Source organism: Camelus ferus, chromosome 30 (genome assembly GCF_009834535.1).
Source record: "Camelus ferus isolate YT-003-E chromosome 30, BCGSAC_Cfer_1.0, whole genome shotgun sequence".
NCBI lineage: Eukaryota > Metazoa > Chordata > Mammalia > Artiodactyla > Camelidae > Camelus > Camelus ferus.
Genome location: NC_045725.1, coordinates 16,794,115 through 16,811,349, shown reverse-complemented (window position 1 = coordinate 16,811,349; position 17,235 = coordinate 16,794,115). Strand labels below are relative to the sequence as shown.

Here is a 17,235-nt window from a genome sequence, read left to right as displayed (position 1 = left end):
TTTTTAACCATAAGTTACTACAAGATATTGAATATAGTTTCCTGTGCTATACAATATAAATTTGTTGTTTATCTATTTTATATATATTAGTATCTGCAAATCTCGAACTCCCAATTTAACCCTTCCCACTCTCTTCCTCCCCTGTAAATCTTGTATTCAGTGACCTCACTGGACTCACTTATTAGTTCTTAGGAGGTTTTTTTTTTTTTAATACATTACTTAGGATTTTTTACATAGACAATCAGGTCATCCACACATAGGGAATGTTTTATTTCTTCTTTCCCAATCTGTATGCCTTTTATTTCCTTTTCTTGCTTTATTACACTGGTTAAAACTTTCAGCACTGTAAGAATAGTGAGAGCAAACATCCTTGCCTTCTTCCTGATCTTAAGTGGAAAGCATTCAGTTTTTCACCATTAAGTAGGTTTTTTGTAGATGTGCTTTATTAAGTTGAGGAACTTGTCTTCTATTCCTATTTTCTGAGTCTTTATCATGAATGAGTGTTGGATTTTTCACATGCTTTGTCTGCATCAAGTGCTAGGATTTTTTTTCTTTAGTCTGATAATGTGGCAGTTAGACTGTTTTTCAAATATTGAACCAGCCTGGCATTCCTAGAATAAACCTCACTTGGTCATGGTGTATAACTTTTTATGTTGCTAGATTCTATTTGCTAACATTTTGTTAAGGATTTTTGTATATATATTCATGAGGGGTATTGGCCTGTAGTTTTTTTCTTTGTTTTTGGATTGTCTTTGGTTTTTATCAGGGTAATACTAACTTCATAAAACAGTAAGTGTTCTTTTCTATTTTCTGGATAAGATTGTATAATCGGTATTAATTTTTCTTTGGTAGAACTTCCAGTGAAACCAACTGGAAACTAGAGATTTCTTTTGAAGGACTTAAAAATTAATTCAATTTCCTGAATAGCTATAGGCCTATTCAAATAATGTATTTCATTTTGGGTGAGTTCTAGTAATTTGTGTTTTTCAAGAAATTGGTCAGTTTCATCTAAGTTGTCAAATTTGTGTATAAAATTGTTTGTAGTGCTCCCTTACTATCTTTTTGATGTCTGTAGTGGCCACAGCGATATCCCAGTTTATTCCCCATATTGGTCATTTGCGTCTTGTCTTTTTTTTGTCAGTCTGGCTAGAGGTTTGTTGATTTTACTCATCTTCCCACAGAACCAGTCCTTTGTTTCATTAATTTTCTCTACTGGTTTTGTCTCAATTTTATTGATTTCTGCTCCAACTTTCGTTCCTTCTTCTTGCTTTGGGTTTTTCTAGGTGTTTGAAGTGGCAACTTTCTCCTGAAGTGCTTCACCAAGGTATGGTTTTTTGCCTTCAACAGAATGCCAGTTGACAACCCTCTTCAAGTTCTAGTGTAAAGTACTGTGAACTTTAGTTCAGGCGAGAACAAGTCCCTCAGCCTGACAAGTGTCTCTGGGACTCACATCAGCAAGATCAGAAAGTACTGGTTTGGTCATGTTTTTTTACAAGCCAAAGAATCACTTACCTGACCACCCCTCTGCTCCATAATGACCCCCATTTCATAGAGGAGGCAGCTAAGGAGAGAAATAGCTTTCCTTAAATCCTTAGATGGGCAATGATTGGGTCTCCAATTTCCAATTTCTGTCTCTCCTTTAAGCATCTTGGTTCTCATAATTCCCAGCACCCCATCTCTCCTCCAACCACCATCATTCCACTCTCTCCTCTTAGAAATGAGAAAGAATGGGGACTGTTCTCCCATGGCCATAACAAATGCTGTATTTCCCACTTTAATGGTTACAAAGCAATGAAGGAAAATGTTGTCCTCATGTCTGAGAATTCTATGTGATTAGGAGCTCTTTCCAAATCTGAAACATCCACAACCTTAAGAAAAAGAATGAGCACATAATGATTTGATTGGCTTTCTCTTTTAATCAAAAACATACTTTGTTACAGAGTTCTCAGGAAAGGTTCAACTATTTTTCAGCCACAGACTTCAACCAGGCAAAGTGTACAGAAAGCCACAAAGGAACTACCGGAGCTTTAGCTGACCAGTTTCCCCAAAAGCAGAAGCTAAGTGTGGCTCTTCTCTGAGTTCTGGCATAGCTGCATTCCTCTGACTTCAGGGGAGGAGACAGAGTGGGGAAAGACTACCACCAAATCTGTCCCCAACCCCTAGTCACCTCCTCCGAGTGGTTCTGCAGCCCACCAGGTTTTCATCACCTACAAGCGTTCACGCTTTTCCCTTAAATCACATGTCCATGGCACTGGCCAGAACCCAATACATGGAAGAAGCCTGCCGACTCCATGTTTAGCCTTTTACCCAACCCAAGCCCATGAGTCCTTCTATCAATGACAAGCAGCCATAGCAACAGCAGCTGGTTTCATCCCTTTCTCTCCAGCTACCACAGAGCTGGCCTCTACCAGGACTCCCCACCCCCAAGGAAGGCTCTCAAGGTCCTTGAAAAAGCCAAGTCCATTAATTACACTCATCCAAGGTTAGGCTGGAAGAGAACTCTGAAAGGAATGCTCCAGCCAAAAGTCTTCTAATCAAAATGGACCTAAAAAGAGCCAAAAATAAAGTAAATAATCATCCACTGGTACTGTTTTCTTGAGTCATATAAACCACTTAAATTGATTCAGTTTCAGGGAATTTCCCTGTTTTGAGCATAGAAAGAGCTAAGAAACCAAAGACTCAAAGCAATGACCTCTAATATCATTAGGCATTTACAACAAATTTTCAATCCATTTTAGTTTAAAAAAGAAAAAAAAATTACCAGCACACAGCACTTAAGAGAATGGTGTCACACACATACCAACCCAAAAGGCAGAATATCATGACTCAAAAAAAGCCTTAATACACCTTGAACAGAGATGATGGGAAAAATAAAATGAAGGCTTTTCTCCATCTTTTTTTTTTTTTTTTTAAGTATTTATTGCAGCCCCCAAGGTGGTGCTAGGCCTTTGGTTGAATTTAAGTCTTAAGGACATATTATGTAACTTCTTGTCCATAGAACAGTAATAAAATATTAAGCCTAGTCTTATTTGAATAATGTGGAAATAAGTAAAAAGCCCCCTCAAACAGCAGACCAAAGGTAAGGAAGAAATCAAAAACTGCTGCAAGGCAGGCAAGGTCACTTAAACTTCAGAGCTGGAAGAACTCATCCAGTCCAACTCCCTCATTTTACAGATGAGGCAACTGAGGCCCAAAAAAGGTAAATGACTTGCCCAAGGTCATACATCAAATTAGTGGCAGAGCGCAAACTAGAGAGTGCAACTGTCTGGCCCCAGCCCAGAGCCACTTGTTCAGACTGAACAGGAACACTGGTTCTGAGATCTACCGAGAAAACATCTGAAATAAACTGTGAAAACTATCCACGTCAATAGAGAGAGATGATTGTCTTCACCAGAGTTTTTTCCTTAGTTCTTCCTATATTAAAAAAAAAAAAAAGATGATGATGATGATGGAAAGAAAGAAGATTCACTCATTCAAGTCTGATGTTAAAATCCCTGAAAACGTCAGCAATTACTTTAGGTACTCCTTGGGGCAGGACATCAGACCCTCGATTCTCATAAAGGCACCTATAGGTCAAGAATAACTGTAGAGGAGGAAGGCCAGAAGACAGGACTCCAAAAGGGGACACCAAAACTAAACAAACATGACCCTCTCATTTTCCATGGTTTTTGTTTTTTGCTCTCGTTCTTTTTAATTTTTTTGGCTGGTGCCCTCTAGGCTACTGGCTCTGGCTATTGATGCTAATTTAGTAACCAACCCTTGTAACCCCAGTTTTCATCTGAGCAGCATTCAAGTGGAAGAAACAAAACCTTTTCAAAGGGGGAAAACATGAATATGACTCACTTCTCTCTACTTCAACTACCTGAAACTCAGCAAGAATCAGGAAGCACACTAAACAGTCAAATCGGTAACAAATGCCGAAGCACTGAAGTCCTTTTCAATACTTCACAGGAAAATTTCTTGGGTCCCAACCTAGTTTGCCCTTGTGTTTTAAAGAAAGTTCTAATAAGTACAGTTATCTGGTTTCCTTGCCCAAGCAGCTGGGAAAATGAATCAGAAAGGAAAGAAGAAACTACAGGGAGGTACACTAACAGCACACAGGAAGTAGTTGCTGTTAGTAAGGGTGTGTGTGTACAAAAAAACTAAACATTCCAAACCACAGCAGTCTGTGACCATTTAGTGAAGGGAAAACAGTCCCGCCTGTCTTCGCAGCCCCTGAAGTCTACGAGACAGAGACATACACATGAAAACACTGTATTCAGTATGTTCTCTAATACACATATTAAATAACTCCATCCAAAAAATGGCCCAAGTGAAGAAAGTTTTACTGCTTAAATAAGGCAAGTTTGGATTATGCAGAAAATTCCATTCCACAGTGAGACCAGATAAGATAAATGACCTAGCAACACGGGGGCCAAGCGCTAGGGACAAGGCTGGGCCTGAAGATGCTACCAGTAAGGCCACTAATTTGTTTACATCCTTCCTGATATATCTTAGGAGAAAAGAAATTATCTAGTTATTAGGGAAAAAACAGACGCTTGCACAAAAGATTCTCAAATCCTATTTTCTATAGTCTTGCAAAGGAGGGTTTAGGCAATTATTTACAGATAGCTATCTGCAACAAGATGGGTTCTGCCTTTAGGAAGGGGGGAAAAAAGCATTTCTTCATGCTATTATCTGCTAGTCCTAGCCAAAACGCTCTATCTACGAAAAAGTTGATAACTGACTTTACAAGTAACTGCTTTCATATACTCATTTACCCCAGTGACCTAAAATTCACCATTTTCCCAACCTGCTCTCATTAAATAAAATGCCAGTAAAATGACTCAGTGATGGAGAGAGCAGACTATTGAAACTATCAACAAAAACAAGCCTGCCTTACTCAGAATAAAGCCACTTCTTCCAAAAGGCTCTCAGAAAGGTTCTGAACTAATCTGATTTTGCATAATAGCTAGTGAGTAACTGTTAACTAGTTACCACCAAACCAGGAATAGAAACATTGCACCATATATTCTTTAACCTCCATAGAAGCACCACGGGAAAGTGTAAAATTTCCCTTCTCCAGATGCGCACGGTCAAAAAGACAACTGCAGTAAACTTTTAAAATAAGATATTTATCACCTGAAAGACAGGACATTGTATTTCGCCTTCAGATGTTCCATTACAAATACACCCTTCCTCACAAAAGTGGATGTTTAGCTTTGAAATACAACACAGCTAATACGTGTTCAGTTTACTTGGATATTTTGAGTATGGTTATCCGTAAGCCAGGCCACCCAACCTGTAAACTTACTATGTTTACAGGAGGAACGGCACAGGCGACATACTTAATTAATGCTTAGGTCAGTATAAATGAGCCACGCTTCTGGAAAAACAAGGGAATATGGCAGTGATTTATTATTATTATCTTTGTACACCAGGGGTAGTACACTATAAAAAAATGAGATAGACTATATCCCACAAATAATCTACTCCCTGGAAAATAAAGGCAACACCATTCTGAATGTAAGGATTTCCTTTTGATGACACACGGAAGGCACTAGACAGAAGTGGGATGGGCCCCCTGCTGGATTACCACGGTGCGTGCTTGGTTCACTTCTCACTCTGCTTTCACTGAAGTTCAACATGTTGAGAGTCTCTGAGATATGAACTAGCTAGAGAAAACCCACCCAGAACCACATCCTCGTAACAATCAGATTCCAAGAATTGTGGAAACTACTCTACCCTTAAAATAGCCGTAAAACTCTTAAACCTAGTGATTCTTTTAGTCTTACTCGTCAAAGATGACTACCTCTAAGAAATGGAACTACTGTTTAACAACTAAGTCTTCAGGAATAACTGATTATAATATACTAGATGTTTTCTCAAAAACATGAGACTGAACCCAGGCACAAACAGAAAGCAATCAATTAACTAGAAGTACTTCTTCGTACTTGTAGTATTTTTATGGCTCTTTGCAGAAGGAAAACCAAGGTGGGTGGCTTGGCCTCAAGGACAGACTTCTTAACAAATATTTTCCACAATACTTTCCCCAGATGACTAAACACGTAAACCTTCCTTAAAGGAAGGAGGCAATGGATTATATCATAGCATGCTTATGGTTCTAGCCAAATAACTTGGATTTTTAAAATCTTATACTCTAAAACTCTCTCCTCTGTTATTCTTCATTCATAGTAAAATGGACCTAAAGTCAAAAATTTCTAGAGAATGAAGATACCTTTAAAATAATCTGCCAATAAAACTGAAAATCACCAAACTTTTACAGATTAAAATTAGGTCTTCAATAGAAGTATCTGTAAGTACTCAAGAGTATAAATAAGCTGGGAGAGAAGTGATTTTAAAAAACAGAAAGACATGTAGCTTAGATCAAGATCTGTTTAAATCACAGCAGTAAGCAAACTCTGTGGTTTCTAGGATGGTCTTATTAATAAGACCTAAGCAAGGAAGTAGATCTGTTCACTTAAGTCAATATAAGGATGACTATCATGCATAAGAGTTTTTCATGTCTCAAACTTGTAACACACCTGCAATAATCTTATTATGCTTAGAAAGGCCCTCTAAGTAAAAAGTAAAAACATCTTAAAGATAACCCTTGATTTATTTCACACTATTTTATCCTGTAGACAACCTATTTATCTTATAGACAATCAGGCCTAGTTTTGCTACAGTAAAATAAAAGTTTAAAAAATAACCAACTCTACACTTGATACACAATGTCTATAGGGAAGTAAGTCCTGGTAGAGTGGGAGAGAAAAACCAAAGCTGCCCAATAGTACTGGCTGTTGCCTGTCATTTAGTAGAAGGTGTCTCGCCACTGAGGTTGGACTCAAAAGTGCAAAAGAAAAAACTTAAAAATCAAACCTAGAATTCAACTTTGCATGTTGAGACTCAGTTTTATTTATGCTACTAGCTAAGTAAAAAGCATACATATTGTGTCTGTGGTACAGTCAATACATTTGCAACTTTTCTACTTAAATTCTCTATACAAAGTCACTGCCATTTGATATGACCATTGATGGCAAAGGGCTTAGAATAACCAAAAGGTATAAAAAAGTTTGCAGTCTTGCCCCAAGATACAAAAACTGAATTTTAAACAATGTCATAACATACATGATTTAAACAGTATACGAAAAAAAAAGTCACACATCAAATCAAGTACAAAAATATCCAAACTACCTATTATGAACGGTAATGTTTCCATTATTCTGCACAGTATTTAACATAGAATTTAGCAGTTTCCAAAAAACTCATTATTTAGTTTAAGCATTGCCACATTTGCAGAACGGTGAGATATTAGGTGGAGTGACATTGCTTTTAGTGTTTTTAAAAATACAAAACCTTTCTCTATGTTAATGAAGAAAATAAATTCCTCTTCTAGGCTTCTTTGTAACCAAACTTATGCCTAGAAATATAGAATACACCTACTGCTTAACAGGGCAAAAGTATATTTATTGATAGTTATCCAACAAAGATAACAAATGTAATTTTAAATGATATTCCTCTGTCTGGTAATTTTAAGGAATTCTCAATATACACAGATTAGTGTTTTGCCTTGGCAAAAATAAAATTGAAGTTGCAAGACAATCTGAATTGAAATCATTTTCACTAGTTTAACTTGCAAAAAAATATTTTGGATGGAAGGTTATAATACATTATTATATTATTTTTTAAACAGAGTGAAGTTGCTCTTGGTAAAATTAACTCACCCACATGGCACACTATTTTGGAGTAAAGTATGTTCAATACTAACAGCTCACACACAAGATAACAGAGGTGAATTAACTGTGAGAACTTCTCTGCCTTTAAAATCAGCAGTACTGAATTTACTCTGTAGAATAACACACACATCAATGTTCTGCATTTTTATAAAAGGCTCTAAGACATTTAAAAGGGCTAAATTTTCCAGCAGTGGAATGACTCCTTCATACGTAACTGATGAAGATTTAATAAGAATGTGTTTTTCCTGATCTTCAAGCTGAGCCATGCCTGAAAAGTTCTAAATAGGAAAAAAAAATAAATTGTTTTAATCCAGTTTCTGTCTGCTAGGAGCAAGGCAGCAAACACATTTTCAACCCTTTATGAAAAGATAAAGCAGAACAAAAGTGAAATATATCTTCAGATTATAAACAGGATTGTATTTTATAGTCCACCATCCTGATAATGTTAAGGGCCCCAAAACAGTTAAAAGACCTCAGTCTAAAGGCTGTGGGTCAGCAATAGGCATGGTGTGAAGCACTTCATCTAGGAGCTGGAGGGCCCGGTGTAAGTGAATCTCAATCCAGCAAGGTGTTTCCTTGATGCTCTGTCTCGGGTAATCAGGTCCCCAGCCTTTCACAAAGCTCATCCTGAGTATGCATAAGCGACGGAGGTCATCGACACCGATCCCAGCAGCGGCTGACAAACCTTCACGGAAAAGATTTGGAAGACGTCAGAGGGTCAGGCTGACCTCCTCCCATCCTCCCTAAATCTTACATTAATAAGGTGACCAGCTTTCTTTAGATCTTTCTCCCCAGCATATAACTTCTCTGTCAAAGTGCCAAGAAGTAAGTGTAGCTCTACACTTTATCAACAGGGGCTGAAAGCTGTTGGTTAAGACAATTCACATTCCACATGGGCCTTCTAGCTACCACCAGTCATAAATCACCACAATCCACCAACACCACACCCACTTTTCTCTTTAGAAGTGGGGGTGAAGGGATAAGAAACGACTTGTTTTTAAGAGGTAGTGCACGTCTACAGGTTGGTTCTAAGAACCTTATTGTCTGTCAAACAGTCTAGTTCAGGGTAAGACATGACTAATAATGAGACAGTTAATAATTCTGGTTTCACTAAGACTTCTTGGATGACCCAGATGATGTCTCTCAACTTCACAATGTAACAGGGATAATATGCAATTACTCAACAGGGGGCAGTAGATGAGAATGAGAAATGTTACTAAAACTTTGTGCATACTAGGAGTAAAAGCATATTTATAACATCAAAACTAGAAAATTAATGGTTTAGATACCAAAATTTTTTTAAAAAATCAAATTCTCTAAATGAGTATGCCTTATCTACCTCTAAATTGTAAACTCCTGAACATAAGTCACAATGGAGACTCTGCATCTAATTTTCCAGTCAGAACATACAGTCATATAAGTCAATCTGCATTCATCAATATTACAATGAAACTAATGGGAGGAATTTGCATGTACTGTAGAGAAACCTGCAGGGCCACTGCAGTTTTCTTAGCCAGTGTGATTTGCTTACCACACTGAAGAGGTTAAGAACAGGGGTTGAATGAATCACTAGTTATGCCTTCAGACGTGGAAGATGGGTGCCACGTGTTTCCATCATAAAAGTCTATAGTCAGGAGTTTAACTCTGCAGTAAAAAATTCCCCATCAGTGTGAAACCTGGCACACAGTTCAATTTTACCCTAAAATTAAAAAAAAGTCTACAAGTTATCAAAATACCACCCTCACTTAGTTTTCTCTCCATGCTTAGCACACTTAAAAAAAAAAAACTGGAGAGGTGCCTAATTCTGAAATTGAAATATGCTTTCCTTCTAGAATAAAGCAAAGCATGTCAGTGATTACAAAATTAAAAGGACCAACACAAAAAGGGGAGATTGATCAATATAATAACAACCCCCCTTTTCTCCTTTATCCCATACTCCCTTTTTGATACAAAAAGAATGAACACAGGGTCCTAGACAAAGGGCAACTATTACAAAAGAATGTTTTTTTACAAATTCAAAAATGTTATCATCCCAGTAAAAAAACAAACTTTAACTTCTATTATTGCTTAAAGTAACTAATCAACCAAGTCAATTAAGATAAAATGCCAACTATTGCACTTAAAAAAAAAAATATCAAAAGCATACTTACTGATAGCTGGGGCTATTCCACCTACTGATCCTGGGCCGGGGATGTTTCCCGCCACGGCTGCTGCCTGGGCAGCCGCTGCAGCCTGCGCTGTGGCCGCCTGCTGCTGCATCTGACGATGACACTGACGCAAATCAAAGACCTTTAGAAAAAAAAAAGGAGAAGTCTCACACTATGAGCCCATCAGAAAATATTCCATACATCAAAAACCAATGCACAATTTACTCAAAATGCATAGCTTGATTCAGCTCTCAGAAGAAAATTACTTCACAATTAAAATTGTTTATGTGGACTGTAACTGCTAGTTCACATTTCACTATCAGGGCAGTCTGGCTGCCACAGGTCTCTGTGTCCTTTATCTAGAGTTCAGTGCGGGTCAGCCATCACTGTCCTTGTGAAAAAGCACACATCTGTGTGAAATGAACAGTTAAGAAAACACCCCACCCTTTCATAACCAAATTCCCGAGAGTTTTCTTTAGGCTGAATTGATTGCCTCGGTCACGTGGCCAACGTCTTTTCTTTATTATTCTAGCCATTTGGAAGAGTGAATAAAAGGCATTGTCGCCATATTAGAAAACAACATTTCTCAGAGACGCACAGTTTAGTCCATCGAAGCAAAATACCATGATATTTAGGACTCATTTTAAAATACTTAAGAAACAAAGGAAGAAAACAGTCCAAATCTTTAACTACTGAATCTCAGTAATGGATATATGGGATTCATTAACTAGTTTGTACTTTTCTCTAAACTCATGATTAAAAAAAAAAAGCTTAGCTTTGATCCTTTGATCACTGATATCTGCTACTTATATGGGTTAAATTTCTTAACCTCTCTGGAGCCTCAATTTTCTTACCTATAAAATGAGAATACTAAGTATACATAGGGTTGTTGTAAATTTGGCATGTTATACAGTAAGCGGTCAATAAATGTTACTTATTATTTTGTTTTTGGCCTCCCATGTAGCCATTTACCTTTCAGGAGGGGTTAAGGAGTTCATAAGCAGTTTCAGTATTCTTTATCAGCTGTGCCAAGGGCTGGCATAGTAAGGAACGGGTTGTCACTTTTATCCTTATCCTCATGAAAGTACCAAAATGTTCTTTCAATAAGCAAGAAATCATGGATGGTAAATCACCTTTTTTCCAGGAAAAAAACAACTTCCTAAAATAATGTATTTGCTTATATTTGCATTTTAAAAAGCCCTGGAAGGTTACAGAAGCAGAATGGTCGTCATGAGAAGTTGTAGGAAAGGAAGACAAGCACAGAATAGAAGCAAGGCGATTCAATGCACATTTTTAATATCATATGACTATCTGAACCATGTGACTATATTCCTTCTTCAAAGTGTAAATTAAAATTTTTAAAAAATCCTCCAAGTATGCACAGAATCCAAATATGAGCAAGCATAATTATCCTTGACAATAAAAAAAAATCAAAGAATGCATAACATAGTAGTTTATCAGATAAACAAACAGGTCTGAAGCCCAAACCATTAGTTTTCAGATGCCTGAAAAAACTGTAAACCTTAGCCACGGTATTCACATGAACCATGTGAGCAGACAACAACAATAAACAAAACCCTCTCCAAACAGCAAATCACAAGGCTATTTACTTATTTTTCTACTCCATGCCTGTCTTCTGGCATCAATGAAGGCAAAACTTATACTATCCCGTTCTCTGAAGAGACAGGATTTGTCAAATCGTGTAGGTATTAACTGGCCAAACCACCAGTCCTAAAAGGCTTCAGGAGAGAAAGCATGACAAAGTAAGGTCTGGAAATCAGAAATCTCACAATGCCCAGAACAAAAACCATCATTTTTTCAAGATTTCCCACGAATCCACTTGCTTCTGAACTTTCCCACTGGGCTCTGACCTCTCAGAAGGCATCACAAGCACAGTACAAAGCAGGGACTCAAATATGGAAAAGCCAAACAGCTGTACAACCACTTTTTTTTTTAAGGAAATTAATAAACTTTTTTTAGAGCAGTTTTAGGTTCAGGATAAAATTGAGCAAAAAAGTAAAGAGAGTTCTCTATCCCCACTCAAGTACAACTTCCCCCACTATCAACATCCTGCACCAGTGTTACAATCTGTTACGACTGAGGAACCTACACTGACACATCAGTATCACCAGAAGTCATCGTTTACATTAAGTTTCACTCTTGGTTTTATAAATTATACAGGTTTACACAAATGTATAATGACACGTATCCAACACTGCAGTACCATTCAGAACATTTTCAATGCTCTAAAAGTCCTCTGTGCTCTGCCTGTGCATTCTCTCCTCCTCCCTTAACCCTGAAAACCATTGATCTTCTTTTTTTTGTATGTGTGACTGCCTTTTTTTAAGATATTCACTTTGTTGCCATGTTCTGGTGGTCTGGAACACAAGAGCAATATCTCCAAGGTAACCTCATTAACATAACAAAAGACACATTTATCACTCTCATTATTTAGGAAATTCCAAGAATTTTAGGACTCTGAGCCAGAAATGGGGATGAAGATCAAATATATGCTTCTATTATCTCACACTTGATATGACAAGTTTTGGGGCTTCTTTAGGAGTTAGATGTTTGTTCAAATCCATTGACAAACCACTGATCTTCTTACTGTCTCCATAGTTTTGCCTTTTCCAGAAAGTCATTGTTAGAATCATACAGTATGCAGCCTTTTCAGATTGACTTCTTTCACTTAGTAATATTCATTTAAGGTTACTCTACGTCTTTTCCTGATTTAATAGCTCATTTCTTTTTAGTGCTGAATGATGTACCACAGTTCATTCATCCATTCACGTACTGAGGGACATCTCGATTGCTTCCAAGTTGTGAGTAAAGCTGCTATAAACAACTGTGTGCAGGTTTTTCTGTGGACATAAGTTTTCAATTCATTTGGGTAAATATCAAGAAGTGTGACTGATGGAGCATATGGTTAGAACATGTTCAGCTATGTGAGAAACTACCAAACCGTCTTCCAAAGTGGCTGTACCATTTTGCAATCTCACCAGGAATTAATGAGAGTTCCTGCTGCTCCACATCCTGGCCAGCATGTGGTGGTGTCAGTGTTTTGGATTTTGGCCATTCCACTGGTACGAAGTGGTATCTCACTGTTGTTTTAATATGCAATCTCTAATGACCTATGATGTTGAACATCTATTCATGTTTACTTGCTATCTACACATCCTATTCAGTGAAGCATCTATTCAGGTCTTTCGCCCATTTTTCAATCAGGTTGTTCGTTTTCTTATTGTTGAGTTTTAACTGTTTTCTGTATTTTCAATATTAATCCTTTATCAGATGTATTTTTTGCAAACATATTCTCCCAGTCTGTGGCTAATCTTTTCATTCTCTTGACACTGCCTTTTGTAGAGCAGACACTTTTAATTTTAATGAAGTCCAGCCTATCAACTGTTTCTTTCATGGATCATGCCTTTGATGTTGAATCTAAAAAGTCACTGCCATACCCAAGATCACCTAGGCTTCTCTCACATGTTATCTTCCAGGAGTTTCATGTTTTACATTTAGGTCTTTACAACCACTTAAAATTTTTTTAATCATCGTTAACTTGTATGGCCCATATATAATCTTACTATCTTGGAGAAGTGAATAAAATTCACTTATAAATTCCCAGGGTACCCCTGACCCCATCATGAGTCATTAAAAATAACCAACAGATCTCCAAACATAGGTTATTTACGACATGTTATAAACAACCACAATTATGATTGTCTTAACCTAAATCCATGCTAACACTGGCAGCGCATATTGTCAGTAACCACAAAGATGAAATTTTAAAACATTATGACTTATCTGCAGATGAAGTAAAAATGACTCATTAAGCACCTCAGCAAGTCTTCTTTCCACATGAGTTATTTATGTAATTACAGTGCTCACAGCAGAAGACACACTCATTGGCTATACTGCTAACTGAAACCTGGGCTGCCTCCTCACTGTACACTCTGTCGACCCTAAAATAGACTTCATCGTTATACTGGATGGTAAGATTAAAGCTTTCATTGAAATGCAACCATCCTCCTTTCACCATCTGACTGAGTTGTTAATAAGGACAATTCAAAGTAACCAAAGGTTTTAAGTATTTTCTTTGGCTCAGATTCAAAAGCTATTTCTGATCACTATCCCTGAGTTTATCAACAACTTACCTCTGCTTTCATGTATTTAAACATGTTTCCTATTTATTTCATTTATTTAAACATATCAGTTTATGATTTAACAAAGGTAAGTGTGTTATAAGCTTCACTGACAACATCTTTAGTACATTCTCTTTCAACCAGGAGTCAAATTTTGGCATTTTTCTTTTGTAAGGCTTAATTACAACACTCTGTTTGAATCAATACCAAGAAACAGTAATTCAGAAAAGAGAAACAGATGATTGAATTGGTATATTGAACATCTGAACATAAGACTTCATTAAGGACTTGCTAGGTTATCTGACCTGGAGGTAAGAATCATGATACATAGTAAGTAACTGGGAATAAATTAAAGTGGAGATCATAACCTTCAGCTTAGCCCACCTGTGGTTTAGAAGCAGTGACTGCCCCCTACCCCTAGCATATTATGTGTTCAAAAACAAACCTGACTCAGCATCACCAGAGAAATGCAAACGAAAAACCACCAAAACAAGATATCCTCACACTCACTAGGATGGCTAAAATCAAGAAGATAATAACAAGTATTCACAGACTGTAGAGAAATTAGAACCTTCATACACTGTTGATGGAAATGCAAAATGTACAGCCACTGTGGAAAAGTTGGCAGTTTCTAAAAAGTTACAGAGAATTACTTTATGATCAAGCAATTCTACTCCTAGGTGTATACCCAAGAGAAATGAAGACACACATTCAAATAAAAACTTGTACATGAATATTCATAGCAGTATTATTCATAATACAGCCAAAAAATGGAAACTCATATGTTCATCAACTGATGAACGGACAAACAAAACGTGGTATGTGGAATATTATTCAGCCCTGAAAGGAATGGAGTACAGATATACGCCACATGGATGAAGCTTGAAAACATGCTTGGTGAAAGAAGTCAGGAAAGCCCACATCATGTGATTCCATTTATACAAATTGTTCTAGGTGGCAAATCCACAGAGAGAAAAAGAAGAGTGGCTGTCTAGGGCTGATGGGTATGGGGGTTAGGAGGTAACAGCTAAAGGGTACAAGGCTTCTTTCTGGGGTGATGAAAATGTTCTAAACTTGACTGTGGTGATGGCTGCACAGCTCTGTGAATATACTAAAAGCCACTGAACTGCACACTTTTAATGAGCAAATCACGTGGCATGTGACTTGTGTCTCACCGTCTCCATAAAGCTGTTAAACCCTGAGTGCCTGGTGCTTAAGCAACACAAATGGAGCAGGCCTCACTTCTGAAAGCAAAGAACGGTGCCAGTTAGAGAGAATTCCAAAGTTTGCTCCATTTAAAACTGCCATTTCATTGCATCAGACTTTCGTAAGTGTAAGATGACTGCTAGGTCATGAGAAGCAGGAAAAAAAAAATCAACATCTTAGAAGGAAAAAAAATTTACTCCCAGCTTCTTGGTTTATAAAAATGAAAGAATGTCTCTCCAAACCTATGTTTTCCTTATTTTAAATAAAGAAGGAAAAAATGTGTTTGTGTGTATATACATGTGTTGGGCAGGAGGGGCCCCCACGTGGATTCCCTAGTGCACGGGCACTCCTCCCAGGGGCTCGTGTTATCTTGCACACAATCCACCCCAGCAACGTCATCTCTGGTGAGAATCTATCTGACAACCTAAACAGTAATACACAGATCCTTTAGTAACTGCTGCCCAAAATACTAGTAAATGAAGAAAATGGTTATATTTAGGATATACTCACATCTCTTTCTGACTAATAAGACAACTCTTCTGCAGAATACTATACTTGGTTAAGAGAAATAATTATTTTTAATTCTTAGTTAATACAACAAAAATGCGATGTTTTTCAGTCCACTAAAATGTCCCACAAGATAAGTTATTTACTGTTCATGGCAGAAGACTGAGATTACTATAAAACCTATCCATGATAGTGGTTTATCAAGTGATGACATGCCACATATCTTGGAGGCTTTTCAAGGACCATTTGTACTAAAACAGAGATATTACATTATTTAACAATCCTAGAAATTAACTATACAAGACTCCACATTTTCTAAGCTTAATATTTTAAATACTACCCCATTTCTGGTAAGTTGGTAACTACTATTGGATACAAAGTATATATTCAACACTGTAGTCCTCTGTCCATTCACTTCAAATTGCACAAGTAATACATAGACTTCCAATCAATATGGATGTGGAAGTTTGCATAATCACCTTCTCTCTCTGCTCCAAACACAAAGGCTAGAAAAACTATTAAAAGTAGGTATCTTCCAGGCCAATCACAAAATTCATATGGAGATCCAAGCACCTGGCAACAGCCAATATAACCCTGAAAAGTAATGAAGTTGGAGAGCTCAATTTCAAAACTTCCTACAAAGCTATTGTAACCAAGACAGAGCAGAACTGTCACAAGGACAGATAACACAGAGCAATGAAGCAGAACTGATGGTTCAGAAATAAACCTCAACCATTTAGATTTAACTGAATTTCAACAAGGGTGTCAAGATAATTTATTAAGGGAAAATAGTCTTTTGAACAAATGGCTGCTGGAACAACTGAATATTCTCATCCAAAAGAACAAATCTGGATACACAAAAATTAACCCAAAATGGATCAGACCTAAATGTAAGAGCTAAAATCATAAAACCCTTAGAAGAAAACATAGAAGTAACTCTTTATGACCTTGGATTAGGCAATAGTTTCTTAGATATGACACTAAAAAAGTACAAGCAACCAAAGAATAGATAGACTACATCAAAATTTAAAACTTTGGTGCTGCAATTCATTATCATTAAAGAACTGAAAGACAAGTCAAAGAATTGAAGAAAATATTTACACATCATGTATCTGATAAAGAAAAGATACCCAGAACATATAAAGAACTCTTACAACAATAATAAAAAGACAAAAAAAAAATTAAAAATGGAAAGATTTGAATAGACATTTCTCCAAAGACATACAAATGACCAATAAGCACATGAAAAGTTCAACATTATTAGCCATTAAGGAAATTTGCAAATCAAAACCACAATGAGACAGATACCACTTCACATCCACTAGGATGGCTAAAATTAAAAAGACAGATAAAAACAAGTATTGACAAGGATACAGAGAAATTGAAGCCCTCTATATACACTGCTGGTGGAAATGTAAAATGACACTGCCATTCTGGAAAACAATCTGGCAGTCCTTCAAAAAGTTAGACATAGAGTTACCTTATGATCCATCAATTCCACTTGCAGGTATATAT

General features: G+C 37.0%; 1 protein-coding gene across 3 annotated transcripts in view; it reads right to left on the bottom strand.

Annotated features, from left to right (window-relative positions):
- Positions 1–1,896: 1,896 nt before the first annotated feature.
- Positions 1,897–17,235, bottom strand: part of SMAD4 (SMAD family member 4) — a 48,030-nt gene continuing 32,691 nt past the window's right edge. The window contains exons 11-13 of one of the 3 annotated variants that reach the window (XR_004316172.1): positions 9,869–10,007; positions 9,250–9,362; positions 8,266–8,403 (exon numbers count right to left, since the gene is read on the bottom strand). Coding sequence is in view for 2 of the 3 variants with exons in the window: in XM_032470427.1 (XP_032326318.1) it covers positions 8,192–8,403; positions 9,869–10,007 (351 nt within the window). In the remaining variant the exon portion in view is untranslated. Of the gene's footprint in view, positions 8,404–9,249; positions 9,418–9,868; positions 10,008–17,235 lie in introns of those variants that run through there. The other 2 variants (XM_032470427.1, XM_032470428.1) reach the window with 2 other exon arrangements.